This window comes from Microtus pennsylvanicus, chromosome 1 (assembly GCF_037038515.1).
Source record: "Microtus pennsylvanicus isolate mMicPen1 chromosome 1, mMicPen1.hap1, whole genome shotgun sequence".
In the NCBI taxonomy this organism is placed as follows: Eukaryota; Metazoa; Chordata; class Mammalia; order Rodentia; family Cricetidae; genus Microtus; species Microtus pennsylvanicus.
This window is the reverse complement of record NC_134579.1, coordinates 71,583,552-71,601,562: the sequence shown is the minus strand read 5'-3', so window position 1 is coordinate 71,601,562 and position 18,011 is coordinate 71,583,552. Positions and strand designations below refer to the sequence as shown.

The 18,011-nt window shown below is 44.5% G+C and overlaps 1 protein-coding gene across 5 annotated transcripts in view; it reads right to left on the bottom strand.

Annotated features, from left to right (window-relative positions):
- Tbccd1 (TBCC domain containing 1) overlaps nucleotides 1–18,011 on the bottom strand; it is a 48,208-nt gene that overhangs the window by 16,541 nt on the left and 13,656 nt on the right. For 4 of the 5 annotated variants that reach the window (XM_075967888.1, XM_075967907.1, XM_075967896.1 and 1 more), the window contains exons 2-3: nucleotides 16,433–16,811; nucleotides 7,312–7,467 (exon numbers count right to left, since the gene is read on the bottom strand). In XM_075967888.1, coding sequence (XP_075824003.1) covers nucleotides 7,312–7,467; nucleotides 16,433–16,768 — 492 coding nt within the window. In that variant the 5' untranslated portion in view covers nucleotides 16,769–16,811. The remainder of the gene's footprint in view (nucleotides 1–7,311; nucleotides 7,468–16,432; nucleotides 16,812–18,011) is intronic. The other variant, XM_075967915.1, reaches the window with a different exon arrangement.

The following is an 18,011-nucleotide window of genomic DNA, read 5'->3' as shown; positions in this document are numbered from 1 at the left end:
CATGCCTGGTACTGGTAAAGGCCAAAGGAGAGTGTTGGATGCAGTTTATATACCTACACTATGCGTACAGTCAAACATTTACTGACAATACGCAGTAAGAAACTTATTCAAGGTGAAAGCAGAGTTTGCACTGGGCAGAAGATGGAGGGTTAGCAGCCACTTGGGTGAAAAACACCTCTCTAAAAGCACCTCATGCTGAAAGGCAGCTCTGCAAGCAGACATCTTGAAGAATGATCTGCAGCTAGAGAGAATAAATGAATACGAAAAATGGAATAGAAACTAGGGTTTCCTACTGACCAAGGTGGCCAAGGCTCTAGACATCTTACTGAAAGAAATTCTTCCAAATCATATGGCAATGACATACTATCATAGCCACGTGACAACATCTGGACTCAACCTGACTATATCTGGAATCAACTAAAACCCAAGATTTCATCCCACAGCTAAGGGATTTTCTTAATCTGGTTATTGTAGTAAGAAGGACCTACCCTAAACCTGGACCACAGTGGTGGCAGTCCCAATAGAGGACTGGAGGAAGGAAGCTCTGCTTTGTGCCTGCTTGTAACTTCTTCAGGATTCCAGCACAGATTGAAGACCAGCAGCTCTCCAGGAATCCTCTGGGATACAGCACCAGACTGGGAGTGCAGAGACATGCAGTCTCAGGGACTCCATGACTACCAGATTCTCAGACTTTCTACTGTAAGACAGCCATTGCTGGCTACATGGACCACATCCAGTGAGGAGTCTAATAAATCCTTTTACTACCAGTACTGTTCCTTGAGAACCCTGACTAATAGGTGCACCTTGTATTGTAAAGCGGAACCCTGGAACAAGACTTCCTTCTACTGTATGGTCTGCCAGAGAGCTGCTCAAATGAACAAATGCAGAAATGGATTTGTTCCTGTAAAGTTGAGTATTTTGTCTTAAGTACTGAAGGGTTTGACTATATTAAAACTGGGAAAAGTTACAGGAGTATAATAAAGGATCCCTTTAAGAGCTGAGTGGTGGTGCACACCTTTAGTCCCAGCATTTAGGAGGCAGAGGCAGGCAGATCTCTGTGAGTTTGAGGCCAGCCTGGTCTACAGAGGAAGTTTCAGAACTGTTGTTACACAGAGAAATCCTGGCTTAGGGAAAAAAATGATCAGAAAATATATGAAGCAGAACCGCCCTTCAATTAAGACTAAGAATTCTGCATCCATCGCCAGATGAAGGTTCTATGGTGGTATGCAAGATATTCGTCAGTATTGCTCTAGGATAGGGTCATTTCAGGTTCCCTATCCTCAGCTGCCCAAGGGACTAACTGGGGACATCACCATGGGCTCCTGGGAGCCACTCTAGGTTCAAGTCTCTTGCCAACCCTAAAGTGGCTCCCTTAACTAAGAATTGTGGTTCCGTGCTCCCCTGTCCAACCTTTCTTTATCCCATTCCTCCTGTTTCCCCAAGTCCCCCCTCCTTCCCTTCTACCTTTTCTCTCCCCATCTCCCCTTACCCCCATCCCACCCCACCCCCAAGATCCCAATTTTCTCCCCGGCAATTTTGTCTACTTCCCATAGCCAAGAGGATAACTATATGTTTTTCTTTGGGTTCACCTTCTTATTTAGCTTCTTTAGGTTCACCAATTGTAGTCTCCGTGACCCTTATTTATGGCTAGAAACCAATTATGAGTGAGTACATCCCATGTTCATCTTTTTGGGTCTGGGATACCTCACTCAGGATAGTGTTTTCTATTTCCATCCATTTGCATGCAAAATTCGAGAAGTCATTGTTTTTTACCACAGCGTAGTACTCTCATGTGTATACACTGGAGCACTGGTCTGAGCTCCCAAGGTTCCAATGAGGAGCGGAAGGAGGGAGAAGATGAGCAAGGAAGTCGGGACCACGAGGGGCGCACCCACCCACTGAGACAAGGGGGCTGATCTAGTGGGAGCTCACCAAAGCCAGCTGGACTGTGACTGAAAAAGCATGGGATAAAACCGGACTCTCTGAACATGGCAAACAATGAGGGCTGATGAGAAACCAAGGACAATGGCACGGGGTTTTGACCCTACTTCATGTTCTGGCTTTGTGGGAGCCTAGCCAGTTTGGTTGTTCACCTTCCTAGACATGGACGGAGGGGGGCGGACCTTGGACTTTCCACAGGGCAGGGAACCCTGACTGCTCTATGGACTGGAGAGGGAGGGGGGGAGGAGTTTGGGGGAGGGGGAGAAGGGTAGGAGGAGGGGGAGGGAAGAAGGGTAGGAGGAGGGGGAGGGAAATGGGAGGCTGGGAGGAGGCGGATACTTTTTTTTCCTTTTCTCAATAAAAAAAAAAAAAAGAATTCTGGGTATCCTGGGATAGCTCCACAAGTGTTGAGTATGTGCCATAGGGTACTAGGGCCTCACACGTTCTGAGCACCCAGAACCTTACAGTTCTATTTGGCACAGTATGGCCCTGCTACTGGTACTGTGCAGATGGACTTCCCAGAGAACACACCGCTGCACTAGCAAGTGTCCACCACACAATGGCGTGGCCCATCGAGATGCGTCACCACATGCTCCAGTGGCTGCTACATCTTCCTTGAAGGATGACTTGAAAAGTCCTAACTACATGAAGAAATCCCAAACTTAAACACAGAGAAAACATTAAAGGTTTGAGGGAAAAATACTTTCAGGGAGGGGTTGCTTAAGCAAGATGAAATTGCTGAGTAAATGGAAACTGTGAAATTAATACTGAAAAAAATCTTCATCAAAATTTGCGCAGTATTCTTTCACCAAGACCAAAAGTCAGAGGAAGCAAGGGTGATGGCATTGGACTTCATGCTGTGGGACTGGAGGTCTGAAAGCAGAGTCAGTTTGAAGAAAGAAAGAGAAAGAAGAGAGTAGTGTCTTGTGCTGGAGATGCAGCAATACCCCGATAGAGCGAGCCACACAGACACACAAGAACTAGAGAGAGGGCTGAGGAGATGGCCCGGGGTGTGAGAAGACTTGCTTCAGAACATCAGGACGCACACAGAAACCTGGGTGGACGTGTAGAGCCCCTGGCAGGGCACACAGGAGGGACACAGGCCTTTCTGCCTGCTAGTCTGGCCCCAAAGCAGTGAGCTCCAGGCTCAATGAGAAACACTGTGCAGAAGGTGCACCTCTGAACACACACACAGACAGAGACAGACATTTGAATTCCAAACATGATTACTATGGCGTTTAGAAAAAAAGGAACGAGAAAGTTCAGAAGGCAAATGCTAGGAAGTGATTTCCTTCCTATCCACATGACATTTTCCTTCTTCCGATTCTGTTTTCAGGAGTTTGGGGGAATGAGAATAATAATAATGGCTTTGTCTCTGAAAAACTAACTACTAAACAATACCTTGTAGAGTTTACTGAAGGCTACCTGTGAAGTCTCCAGCTCTCTGGGCTGCATACTGTGCCAGCCCAGCCCGTCTGCGCTTGCTATGCTGGAGGACACAGGAGGAAGTGACTGGTAGATGCTATCCTTGTTCACATCACTGGTAGATGCTATCCTTGTTCACATCACTGGTAGATGCTATCCTTGTTCACATCACTGGTAGATGCTATCCTTGTTCACATCACTGGTAGATGCTATCCTTGTTCACATCACTGGTAGACGCTATCCTTGTTCACATCACTGGTAGATGCTATCCTTGTTCACATCACTGGTAGACGCTATCCTTGTTCACATCACTGGTAGATGCTATCCTTGTTCACATCACTGGTAGATGCTATCCTTGTTCACATCACTGGTAGATGCTATCCTTGTTCACATCACGTTTTCAAGAGTGGAAGAAACGTCTGACAAAATCCTCACTTTTAAGGAACTTTCAAACTTACAAATTAACTTCTTTTTGGCTTATACAAATATATATATTTTTGTGTGTGGAAAATGAGTTTACTTTTACTAATAAAAAAATAAATTTTAAAACAATCCTTTGGAATACATGTAATTTTACTGTTTATTAAAGATTAACTCAAAGTTGCATACTACTCCCATAGCACAGGAAATAAGAGCAACAATCAACAAATGGGACCCCAGGAAACTAAAAGGATTCTGCCCAGCAAAGGAAACTCCGAGAGGAAGAAATCTCTGCCAGCCACTTATCTGACAAGGATTAAGGTCAACAATATACTAAGAAATCATAAATATTAAGAAAATAAAGAACCCAATTAAAATGGGCAACGGGATTTGACAAAACAGTTCCAAGGAGATGTGAAAATGGCTAGGAGGCTTCAAAACATGCTCAAGGCGCTTAGTCCTAAGGGAAAGGCAGACAAGAACTCCACTAAGATCTCTCTCAGCAGTCAGAAGGGCACAGATGAGAACAGATGCTGGTGTGAGTGTGGCAGAGAGTGCTCTTTCTTACACACGGCTGGTGTGAGTGTGGCAGACAGCGCTCTTTCTTACACACGGCTGGTGTGAGTGTGGCAGACAGCGCTCGTTCTTACACACGGCTGGTGTGAGTGTGGCAGACAGCGCTCGTTCTTACACACGGCTGGTGTGAGTGTGGCAGACAGCGCTCGTTCTTACACACGGCTGGTGTGAGTGTGGCAGACAGCGCTCTTTCTTACACACGGCTGGTGTGAGTGTGGCAGACAGTGCTCGTTCTTACACACGGCTGGTGTGAGTGTGGCAGAGAGCGCTCTTTCTTACACACGGATGTTGTGAGTGTGGCAGAGAGTGCTCGTTCTTACACACGGCTGGTGTGAGTGTGGCAGAGAGTGTTCTTTCTTACACACGGCTGGTGTGAGTGTGGCAGAGAGTGTTCTTTCTTACACACGGCTGGTTTGAGTGTGGCAGACAGCGCTCTTTCTTACACACGGCTGGTGTGAGTGTGGCAGAGTGCTCTTTCTTACACACGGCTGGTGTGAGTGTGGCAGACAGCGCTCTTTCTTACACACGGCTGTTGTGAGTGTGGCAGAGCGCTCTTTCTTACACACGGCTGGTGTGAGTGTGGCAGACAGCGCTCTTTCTTACACACGGCTGGTGTGAGTGTGGCAGAGTGTTCTTTCTTACACACGGCTGGTGTGAGTGTGGCAGAGTGCTCTTTCTTACACACAGCTGGTGTGAGTGTGGTAGACAGCGCTCTTTTTTATACACGGCTGGTTTGAGTGTGGCAGAGAGTGCTCTTTCTTACACATGGTTGGTGGGAGCATGGACCTGCAGACTACTGGAAATTTCCAAATCACTAGAACGAGAACCAGGCATGGTGGTCACACTTTTAATCCTAGCACTTGAGGAGAGCCAGTAGATCTTGCTGAGTTACAGGCCAGCCTGGTCTGCAAAGCAGGTTGTAGGCCAGCTGGGGATACAAGGTGAAACCCTATCTCAAAACAAACAAACAAGAGAAATTAAGAAGCAAACTTGAAACGGATCTACAGTATGATCCAGCCACACTGCTCCTAGGCTTCCGATCCTACTGCAGAGACACTTGCACATGCAGGGTCTCAGCTGCTCTACTCACTATAGCCAGGGGAAGGGACCAACCTGGATGCCCACCAACAGATGAACAGGTAAGAAAAATGTAGTACATAGACACAGTGGAATTTTAGTCAGGTGTAAAAACATGTAATAATGAAAGCTGCAGATAAATGGATGGAACTGGAAGAAATTATCCTGAGTGAGGTAACCTGGGTCCAGAAAGACAAATACCACATGTTCTCTATCATAGTTGGATCCCAGCTTCTTCAAATCTTTTGTCTTTGTGTGTAACTTGGTGCTTCAGTGAGAGCCAGGAAACTAGAAAGGGGCACAGGATACCTCGCTGTGGGATATAGGTCAAGGGGGCCTCAGAAACCTCCAAAGCAACGCAAGCAATTGCCATTGCCCTTGGTCACAACTACGTGGGAAAGACCCTATTGCTGAAGATACTAGACATTGGCTAAGTGACAAACCAATCTCAAACTGACCAGGAAACCGCTTCCCTGCTGGCTGGGATTAACAGCACCAGAAGGTGTTGCATCAGCTGGTTGGAAGAAAAGACTTCAATGAACCTAACTCTCAATACTGAAATATTGATTAGCCAGGCAAGATGTGCCTGTGGTCAGCAAGACAAATGCACTTGCTGCCAAGCCTGGTGACCCGAGTTCAGACCCTGGGACCCATATGGCGAAAGGAGAAAAGCAGTCTTTGCAAGCTGTGCTCTGACCTCCACACACATGCTATGGCACAACTCTAAGTGTGCACACCCACTCTAAAGAAGAGCCTTCATATGTCACTATGGTTTACATTTAGAGCTTTCAACATACTTCACATACAAAAAAAAATGAAAATGTTTGTTTTTCTTTATAATAGGAAAGAAAAGCTGTAAGACCTTACATAAGACTCATTATGTGTGGCAGTTGATCATGCGAGACAACTTATTTAAAATACATAAAATTACTTAAGCAATTTAAGAGGTGAAAGGGGAAGTTTTTTAATTGCTTTTATTGTGTTATACATTGTTCTCTGCTTCCCTCCCTCTCCTCTGCCCTTCTCCCCTCTCCCGTATCCCCACACTCCCAATCTACTCAGAAGATCGTTTCCTTTTCTCCTTCCTATGTAGATCCATGTATGTCTTTCTTAGGGTCCTCTTTGCCTCTTTGTTGTCTAGGTTCTCTGAGGTTGTGAACTGTAGACTGGTTTTTCTTTGCTTTATGTCTAAAAGCCACTTATGAGTGAGTACATATTATATTTGTCTTTCTGGGACTAGGTTACTGAGGGGAGTTATTTTTTTGTTGTTGTTGTTGTTGTTTTGTTTTGTTTGAGCCTCACTTAATAGCCCAGGTTGGTCTTGAACTCATAACCCTCCTGGCTCCATCTTCCAGGAACTAGAGTTACAGGTATACTCTTATAGTGGCATATTACTTGTGTTTTAATAAATAAAGCACTTGCCTGAAGATCAGAAGGCAAAACAGCCATACTAGTCAGCCATACAGACCAGGGAGTGGGAGAGGGAGACAGAGGCAGAAGCAGAAGGATCTGTTAGTTCAAGGCCACTCTGGACTGAATCTGTCTAAAAGAGAAACAGAGTTCATACAAAGGTGAGCCCAGCACTTGGGATCACACACCTTTAACCCCAGCATTAGAAAGGTGGAGACAGGAGCTCAAGTGAGTGTAGAGTCTAAAGCTGGTGGAGAACACTGCTGGATCGCCCCTTTGGTCTGAGCCTTGGTAGAGGTAAAAGGTCTCTCTAGTGGTTGGCTGCTTTGCTTTTCGGATCTTCAGGTGAGACCCCATTATTTGTTTTTATTACTCTTGCTTCACACTTTACAATGCCTGGCTTCATTACAACACACTTTTTGGGGAAGGGGAAGCATTTCCCTTAAAAGATATGATCAATACCTTACTGTGACAGCTGGCCCGTTCAGTGAGGCTAGGAGACTGAGGTCTGCTTCTGGAACTGGGCCACTCTTCCCCAATCAACGATGTCCGCAGGGAGATCTTGTTTAACTGCTGGATGTACAAGAAGAGCAGAAACTGCAGCGTGTCCACTGAAAGCTGTCCGGGAAACAAAAGATGAACACACCTTAAAACAGCACCCACCATAGTTTACAGGTGCGTATACAGTAAGCAGGGTTACACAGCTTCCTGATCTTAAAAACATCAAATTTAGAAATGGCTATCACTTGACGCCCAGACAGAGGAACTTCTAAACTATGTAACTGTAGTCACTTCATAGAAAACTATAGGAAGTCTTTCTGAAAACCAATGTCCTTTCCAAAAATATACTGCAGGCGAAAAAGCAGCCTCAGCATCTCAAATATGTAAATGAACAGGTGCAAGGAGGAAAAAGAAGGAAGTTGAACCAAGCATAAAGGTTTAACCTAGATCCACAGGCTGGTCAAGAAAATCTAGGGCATCAGTCTAACTGAAGCTGGCATCAGAGTGGCAACCAGAGCTACAGTTTCTTATACATGCGCATTTGGAGGGGAGTTGTCTTGGAGCTGGTAGCACATCTATAATCCCGGCACTCAGCAGGCTAAGGGGGAAAGACCATGAATCCTGGGCTATACAGTGAGACACTGTTTAAAATAAATAAAACCACACACAGCCAAAACCAAAAATGCCTATGTTCTGCTGTCATCATCATATCTGAGAAGGCTGTGGTTTGAAGCTCATGATTTTCACATTCCCATCCCGGCACCCATGCAGGAGTGAGACAGCAATGAGATGCATCTGGGTCCACACTCAGATCCACACAATCTCTGGCGAAGAATTTCTAACCCCGTGTGCTCGTCAGTTTTTGTCAATTTAACAAAGCTAGAGAACCCTGAGAAGAGAGACCCTGAACTGAGAGGCGCTGTCTCTATCAGTGTGACCTGTGCCCATGTCTGTGGGACATCTTGATTAATGCTTGCCATAAGAGGGTCCAGCCCTGGGAAGGTGGTCTGAGTTGTGTAAGAAAGCACACTGAGCAAGCTAGGGGAGGCAAGCCAGTAAGCAAGGCTCCTCTCTGCTCTCTGTTCCTGCCCTGACTTCCCTGGATCGACTGCACCTCTAAGCAAATAAACCCTTTCCTCTCCAAGATGATTTTGATCAGTGTCTTAACAGAGCAGTAGGGGGGCAAACCAAACCTGAGATGCTGAAACACAGATTCCCAGGATCACCCAAATGCAGTCAGTCAAGTGGATTTTATGCAGCCCAAGCTTGCCTCCCGTTTGCTAGGTAGCCGAGGATGACCTTGAACTTCTGATCATCCTGCCCCCACCTTAGAGCTGGGGTACAGGCATGTACTACCACATCCAGTTTATTCGATGTCAGGGAACGAACCCAGGGATTTGACAACGTAAGCCAGAACTCTACCCACTAAACTACACCTTTCTTTACTTTCTTAAACTTTTTGCAGAGATGTTAAAAATAAAGTAGATCACGTACTCTTCACCCAGCTCCTATCTTTAAAACTAGAACCGCACTGCGGCACTGACAGTCCAGAGAGAGAACGCTCCCGTCTCTCCGACCATCTCTACCCTTCCCCTGGCTGTTGGCATCCACTCACCAGTTCTTCATCTCAGCGTTCTAAGAAGGCTACACAAGAGGAACCACCCTGAGGCAGGCAAGCACAGGAGCTAGTGCAACTTGGGACCTTCACTAGGTTTTGGGTTACGCACACCGCCATCATGCAAGCGTGTACTTAGCAGCCTGATATACCATGCACACACAACCTTCTCCAAACACTGCACCTGGCAACCTCAGGGCTCAGCTCCCCACCTGTGCCACGTTACTCATACATACCTGAACAGTACCTGAACTTTCCCTGCCCCTGGCAACAATGGCATTTGTAGTTTCTAGTCAAGCATGTCTATAGGTATGATATGGTATGTCATGACATGTCTATAGGTACATAGGTATGAAGAACAGAAGGGCCGATCCAGCCTGGGCTGGTTTTGAATGTACATAGAATAAAGTAAAATTGTGTTCTCTAGAAATGCTTTAGTGAGAATCCTCTATTGGCCATCTTAAGTCTATGCATAATTGGGTGTGCACATGACCAAAATCAGATGCACTGTGGGGAGGTTCATATGCAGTAGGAAAAATGAATACATGATCCAATCTTTCAATCAAAATAGAGAACCACCTTATTCCCCTTAATAGCCAGCCCTTCCTTCTCTCACACTCCATAAAAAGACCCTAGACTACAGTCCCGGGCCCTTCAGTGTCTTCTCTCACGTGGCCTGCTGGCAGCCCTGACAATGTTTCCCTCTTAATCCATACTACCACTTTCTCCAAGTAACATCACCGCGCTTTTTTTTTTAATTTTTTTTAAAATATTTATTTATTTATTATGTATACAATATTCTGTCTGTGTGTATGCCTACTGGCCAGAAGAGGGCACCAGACCCCATTACAGATGGTTGTGAGCCACCATGTGGTTGCTGGGAATTGAACTCAGGACCTTTGGTAGAGCAGGCAATGCTCTTAACCTCTGAGCCATCTCTCCAGCCCCACCGCGCTTCTTTTGTAAATCTGTGTGAGCCCTTATTTTTAATTCTTGGATAAAGAAACACCGAAGCTAACAATTATTTTGATGGATTGGCTTCTTCACAGCATACATTCCTTGATTTTATACATCTAGTTTAACAATCATTGCTTCAGACAGTCTTCCCATGAGACAGTAAAGAGTCTTCTTTTTTCTACTTTACTATCCACAGTAACCAGCAAAAACTATGATACACAATAAACACCCAAAACCCATAGGTGTTTCTTAACGTTGTATTCATCTTCATGTCCAGGCACTACTATATCTAGCATCTAACCCACAGTGAGAGAAACACGTGGCTGAACACTGACTGCAGTGCCCTCCACCTAGTGGTTGTAGGACAAACTTCTTTTCAGCTTCCAAAACCTCTTTTAGCTATTAGTCCCATGCTAGGTCCTTCTCGTCTTCCAGGGCACTCATCCAGGTGGCATTCATTCCCCAGTCTCTGCTGCAGTTAATATTGTGCGTTACTATGACTACAGTCAGTGGCAGGCAGATGAATTCAGATTTGCCACTTCAAGACTAGCCCACAAGACTGAAGAAACAGAAGCCAAAGACTCAGGTCCTATTTGGCAAGGCTGGGGCAACTGTACTTTTCTCTAACTGTTTGATTCCCATCTTTCCAGAGACCTATATAGCCCATGAACGGGAACAAAACCCATGTAAAGACAGACAGACATAGAAAGATAAATATGACATCCTTTCTATGTTGTACTTTTGTTAGTGTAACAAAACATACATGGCAGCCTACTCTGTAAATAGGAGCGATTATTTTGGCTCACAGTTCTGGAGGTGCAGGGCATCCATTCGGCAGTGGCCTTCTTTGGTCAGAGTCACAAGGTTGGCCTGGGGGTCAGATGGCAAGAGTGGGAGCGGCATGGGCATGTAGTCTGTCTGTTCTTGTTCTCTCCCCACCCCTCTCTTTCAAATCCATCAATAGTAAGTCTACTCTATTGACCTTGTCTAATCCTAATCACTTTCCTAAGGCCCTGTCTCTAGCCACTGTAATTAGATTAGGTTTTGGAGTGTGATTTTTAAATTTTATTAGCACACCCTCATTACATGAAGCAACAGGCTTTGTTATGACACTATCCTACATGTAAATCATACATACTAGTAAAAGCTATGGACTTTCATTCTTTTATAGTTGAATAAAGTTCCATTAGGTATATACACATTTTCTGTATTCATTTATTTGTTGGTGGACAACTAAACTGAGTCTATATTTTGGCTACTACACAGTGTAGCAATAAACACCGATGTCAACTATCTCCTTGGTATGCTCACTTAGGACACCCTTGGGCACACACGGTCACGCTCATTTCCATGGTGGCTGCACCTGTTTACATTCCCACCAGCAGTATGCAGTGACATTTCATTTGTATTTTAATAAATAAAACCAGGTTGAAGATCAGAGAGTAAAACAGCCCACTGGGATTATAAACCAGGCAGTGGTAACACACACCTTTACTCCCAGTAGCCACAACTAGTTGCCAAAGAAACAGGTTCATGCATGCCTTTAATCTCAGTGGTGCACGCCTTTAATCCCAGAACTAGAAAAGATTATAAAATGGGAGGAGACAGCTTTCAGTCTCATTCTGAGATTCCTGGAGGAATGTTTTGCTTTGCTGACCTTCAGGTTGGACCCCAGTTTCTTGCTCTAAGTTTTTATGAATTGTGCGTCAGCAGCATGGGAGGGCTCCTCTTTTCCCACATCCTCATCTGTATTCCTCGGTGTTTGTCTTCTACAACAGTCATTCTGACTGTGGTAAACTGGATTCTCAAAACGGTTTAAATTTGCATTTCCTTAATGGCTAAAGACACAACATTTTTCTCACATATTTATTGCCTTATATTTGTTGAGACTTGCTATTCAATTCATTAACCCATTTATTGGTTGCATTGTTTGTTTTGTTTAATTTCCTTAGTCCTGTATAGATTCTAGATATCAGTCCCGTTAGACGTATGGTTTGCATTTCCTCTTGTTCTGTGACATTCTCTGCACTCCTCCGAGTATTTCCCTCACTGTGCAGTTTGAAATCGCACACAATCCCCAGTATCGACTCTCGAGCCTGTGCTCTCGGAGTCCTTCTCAGCAAGTCCTCGTCTGTACCTTACGCTGTTCTCCTCTAACAGTTCTAGAGTTTTAGGTATTTGATACATTTTTCTTTGGTTTTATTCAGAACAGAGGGTTTATTTTTATTTTCCTACACATGAATATCCAGTTTTCCCAGTACCACTTATTTATAAGATGGTACCATTTCTCCCTGTGTTTCTGACGCCTCTGTTGAAGGTTTGGCGGCTGTAGCTGTGCTTGTTTTTCTCGTGGTCCTCTAGTCTATCTGGCAGTCTCATGCCTGTTTCTGTTACTATGGTTCCTTACTGTAATTAGAGATCAGCTATGGTGGCATCTCCAGCCTTGCTCTTTGGCCACAGAACTGCTTCAGCTGTCCAGAGTCTTTTGTGCTTCTATACGAATTCCAAGATTGTTTTTCCTAGTATTGTAAAGAATGTCATCAAAACTTTGAGTTGTACAGAACCTGTAGATCACTTTTGGTAATACTGTCATTTTTTTTACGGCATTACTCCTGCGAATCTGTGAGCATTGGCACCCTTTCTATTTTCTGTGTCTTCCACTATTTCCTTCTTCGGTGCTAAAAATGTTTGTTGTAGAGGTCTTTTACCTCCTCTGGTAAGTTTATTCCAAGGTTGTTTGCTTGCATTTTTTCTCCCTATTTCTTTCTCAGCAAGTTCTTTCTCAATATATAGAAAAACTACTGATTTTTATACATTGTTCTTATATCTTGCTACTTTTCTAAAAATGGTAAAGTCATTAGGATTTTTTTTACATAATATATATGCATTTTACTTATTTTTTATTTTGAGATGACGCTGCCCAGGGTAGCCCAGGCTGCCCTGAACCTGTAATCTTCCTGTCTGTTTAATAGCTGGGATACGGGCCTGTCCCTCAGACTAAGTCTGTACCCTCTTAATCTCTCATGATGAGCATTAAAATCCAACACAGGATACCATGAAAGACACTCCAACCACAGCACATCCAAAGTCTAAAAGAGTCAAGTCCACAGAAGCACAGAAGAACAGTGACTGTCAAATGCTGGAACAAAAGGGAAATAGGATATTGTCAAAAGCTGACAAAGTCTCAGTTACACACGGTAATTTAGTTCTTCAGGTCTGCAATACAGCACCATGCAGCTAACAATACTGCAATTACATATATAAAGTTTTCTAAAAAGTTAGAACTTACATGTGCTTAAGTTATGCAGTAGTAAAATAAAAATAACGGATTGCGACAAATTTAGGAAGGTGACAGATATGTTCTGTGGCCTTCACCATGGTGACTGCTTCACAGTCAAGACCTATTCTCAAGCTCACTGTGGGGGAAAGGCAGCTGTGTCCTCCCACTGGTCTATTCCCATCTGTGATTAAAAAAAAAAACAGGCATGGTCTACAAGGAAGCAATTCTTCCCACTGCCAACACAACCTGGAAGTCAGCCACAGCTTGTGTGGCCTCTGTGTAATACGAGCAAAAGATCAGCTAGTGTGACCCTATTGCATTTCTTTGTCTTATTTCATTTTTCCCCCCTCAGCAAAGTCATTTAACACTAAGTGACTCCAAAATATAGAAACATAATTTCTTGAGTCAATGCATGGAGCCCTGAGATTCATCCCATCAAGTGTGGCTGTGTAGGACTGTTGGACAAATGATAAACAAGCTGCTATTGGCCCAAGCGACAGGCATCATAATTAAACTACTGTATATAACTAATACACTCTGTGAAGTTATTCCTACCACAAGAATGAATCAGTCTCAAGTCCATTTCTAAACTTTACTGTGCGACCGTTTTACACACCAGTCGTTCCTACTAGCTTACGGAGTCCATGGGGGCAGAGATGCTGTCTGCTATGGTTTGGGTGGAGTTTGTCCTCCTGTGAGTCTTGAGTTGATGCTGGACTCCCAGGGTGGCAATGTGGGGAGATGGTAGGACCTGTATGAGGTGGAGTCTAGTAGGAGGTCTCTGGGTCTGGCTGAGGGTGCTGTCCTCAGGGAATATACACTCTCCCAGTGTATATATAACTCCCTTGAGCTAGCTCTTGCAAGAGGGCTATGTCTGCACCCACCTACAGATTTACAGAAGGCAGAATTTACAGTGACAAACTGGAGTGCCTGGCAGAAGAAATACTCAAACAACAAAACGGTCGAGTTGTTCCCGGGTTACCTTTTAACTTCACAAAGAACGGTGTAAAAGCACCATCTAAGAATAGAATGTAAAATTTAAAAGAAAACAAAGCAAAAGGATTTGAAAGATTTGCAGGTCATCCAGCAAAGGAGCAAAGAAAAACTATGTAGGGTGCATCCAGTAACCTTGCCAAAGAGATCGGCATGGATAAAATGAGGCCAGACGCATCAGGACAATAGGAGGGAGACCTCGAGGGCACCTTAGAAGTCTGTGGGGCTACTTTTCTCACCACAGCCCAGTGGCTTAGAGGAAGAACTGTTTCAGAGTTCTCTCTGGAAGTTCTTTCCAGAAGAGCACTCTGGCCACTTCGGCTATGCTCAGGCAAGCCAGGTACAGCTAAGACTAATCAAAAGAGGGAGTGAGCAAGCCCAGGTACAGCTAACAACCCTAATCAAAGAAGCAAGTGTCACCTTGCAGTTTCACAATTACTGTAGGCATGCATTATGCAAGAGCTATGGAGGCATGGCAGCTTCCACCCAGATTTCAAAGGAAAACTTAGAAGGCGACATAGAGGCCTGGCTTAGGAGTCCTGCTAGAGAGGGTCAATGCCTAATGAAATCGTAGGAAGGAGACTACCCCCACGACTCTGTAACTGGGAACTACCAGTCTACAATGCCAACCTGGGAAAGGCGTGGTTATGACACTCTGAGCTGAGAGCTAAGTTTGGGCTGAGCCTAGCAAAGACACGGAGGAAGCGCTACTCGAGGCGTTAGGGACACAACCCCTTCCCAAGACGAGAGAATTCGGAGGTTTAACAACTTGTGTCTGCTGACAGCTTCTGGATGTGATCTGGGCCAATCATTACTTTCTTTTCTTTTGCTTTTCAAGATAGGGTTTCTCTGTGTAACCACCCTGGCTGCCCTGTAACTCGCTCTGTAGACCAGGCTGGCCTCAAACTCACAGAGATCCGCCTGTCTCTCCCTCCCAAGTGCTGGAATTAAAGGCGTGCGCCACCATGCTTGGCCAGTTACTACTCTCAGTTTAACTACTGCCTTTGAGATGGAAATATTTACCCACTCCATAGCCTGTCCCACTATATACTCTGAGTAGATAACTTGAATTTACAGTCTCACAACTGAAGAGTTTGCCTTGAATCTCAAATGAGACATTGGAGTTTAAATGCGGCTTGAATAACTTAAGACTGTGGATTATTTATAGAGGATGACACCATCTATGAGTGTATGGGCTACGTGGAGCAAGAGACAGAAGCAGGACGCTATGGCTTGTACATGATTTGTCCATTCTGAGAATTCATGTTGAAATTTAATCCTCATGGTAAGGGACTAAGAGGGTAAAAACGATGTAACTAGTGTTGGGTGGGATTAGGCGGCAGCTAGGATTAAATAAAGATATCAGATCAGAGCCCTGAGATTCCATACTGGTAGCTTTATAAGTCGAAGAGAGACTATTGTACACACACAGGAAAACAGTGTCTCTCACCATGATGTCCTCCTGTACTGCTTTAGGTCTCTACCAGAAAGGATGCTATAGCCCAGTGGCTCTCAACTCTCCTAATGCTGTGTCCCTTTAAAACAATTCTTCATTAAATTATTTCTGTTGCTACTTCATAACTGTAATGTTGCTCCTGTATGAATCATAGTGTAAACATCTGTGGTTCCCAATGGTCTCAGGTGACCCTTGTGAAAGGGTTATCCGACTCCAAAGGGTTGAGACCCAGAGGTTGAGAACCACTGCTATAGCCATCACATGACCTCTTGACCTTGAATCTCCAGGACAATGAGCCACAACAGGGCACCTTAAAAATAACCCCCTCTGTGGCATTATCTTATTAGCAACAGAAAATGGGTGAATTAATGAATACAGTCATAAAAATATTTGATTTTAGTATACAGCAGAAGTTACTTTTAGACAGTCAAGATAGAATGAAGGGGCTGAGTAAGGGGAAAACAACAGACTGCTAAAGACTCAGGTGCCTCTACCTGTAACATCAGCCGCACACTTGCTCCAGGATACTTCTACAGTCAGTGGAAGAGCTGCCAGCGCATGGCTCCTTCAGGAGTGGGGGAACATGAACTACGTACGACACAAAAGGACTAATACACTGATCACATGCGTCAAAACACTTCCAAGCTGGAAATGCCACAATTCAGATCGCACTTTAGAATCACGAGGGCCAACAACCCAAAGCCCGAGCTGCACTGTTAGGACACACACGAGGGAGGGGTTATTGTTCAAAGTAACTACGTACACAGCGGTCCATACGTACCTGACTTCTTTGCTTTTCCACCTCCTCTTCAGTAGTGCAGCTGGACAAAATCTCAGACCATTCCAGGCGCTCCTCGGGTGTCCTCACCGAAAGGTTATCAAATATCTCAAAGTAGAGCCATGCCAGCTCCTTGGCCAGCTGCAGCTTTCCGCACGCAATGTGCCTCCACGTAGACCAGGAGAGGCGTGGGTAGGCGCCCTCTGTGGCCCGCGTCCGCACATAGGTGGCTATCTTCCTGAGGTAGTGAAGACTGAATTTGGATGGAGGTGGGACTTGCAAGGCACCCACTATAAAAGGTTCTGCTTTTACCCAGAGGAGAACTCCGGACTGATCCATAGTATCTCTGAAGACATCAGGACAAAGAGGCTTCTTTGCATACCTGTGAAACAAAGTTCCTTTACAAACACTAAACAAATGTCCTTCACCCCTTTTCTTGGGAAGTGACCCCCTAACTATCTTTAAGCGTGTTGTGGCCTCAACTTAACAGCAGCTCTGGCCCTCACCAAAAGCAAAATGGACTTCTGGTCAAATTCCATTGCAATCTATTTGAGAGAAAAACAAGACTATGAGTTCATCACCTTATTTAAGTTATTAGAAATGGCTGTTTTAGAAAAGTATGGAAATGCATACGGTCTAGGTTCTATTCCTGCCTAGAGAGCAAAGAAAAGGTATCGGCAGGGGGCATCATCCTGTCCCAGATTCTATGCTGGATCCTGCTGGGAAACATTGGTAGAAATAGAGTGGAATAAAATTTTACAGTAATATCAGTTACACCTAGAAGACAGTTGCTAATAATGATTTGGATATACAGGGACAGCAAGCTGGCTCAGGGATAAAGGCTTTTGCCACCAAGCCTGATGGCCTGAGTTCAACCCCCAGGACTCAAGACAGTGAAAGGGGGAAAACCATTTGTGAACTTTATCTACTAATCCCCATAGCTCCCCACACCCCAACTAAATAAATAAAATTAAAATTATTCTTAAAGATTTGAATGTGTGAGTTGACCATGAGGTGCAACACCAGGCATTAGCTCCAGGTGGCAGATAGGATTGTGGATGCAAACGTGGGTCAAGGAAAGTGAACGCATTAATGGATGAATTCTCGCTACTGTGAACTGGCCCTGGTGTGCAGCTATGCTCAGTTCAGGTACAGCGCTTCCAGAGCTGTTACACACAGGACTATAACACAAGCGGGGGGGTTACTCATATTCCCACCACTAAAGGGAAATCAGCTAACAGCTTATGGCACTTTCTTGTCTGTTTTCTAGATTGGATGCTACTTTGATTTTGAATGTTTGTGGTTGCGGTGTATAGATACAATTCTGAATTATTTTCAAGGTATCTGAGCACTCCAAATGTACTCCGGTTTACTTTTCAACACTTAAAAGTTCCCAATTTTTCATAAAACAAGATATGCAAAACACTGATGCCTGTTGATAGTGATGGACAGAGGGACCCATCTTACTCTCCTTTTCCTTTAAAGTTCCCATTTTAAAAGGTTAAAGCTTTCAGCTATTACATATAATGTTCTGATTATCTCTTTCTGCATATTATGCACTATAAATTGCTTCCCAGGGACT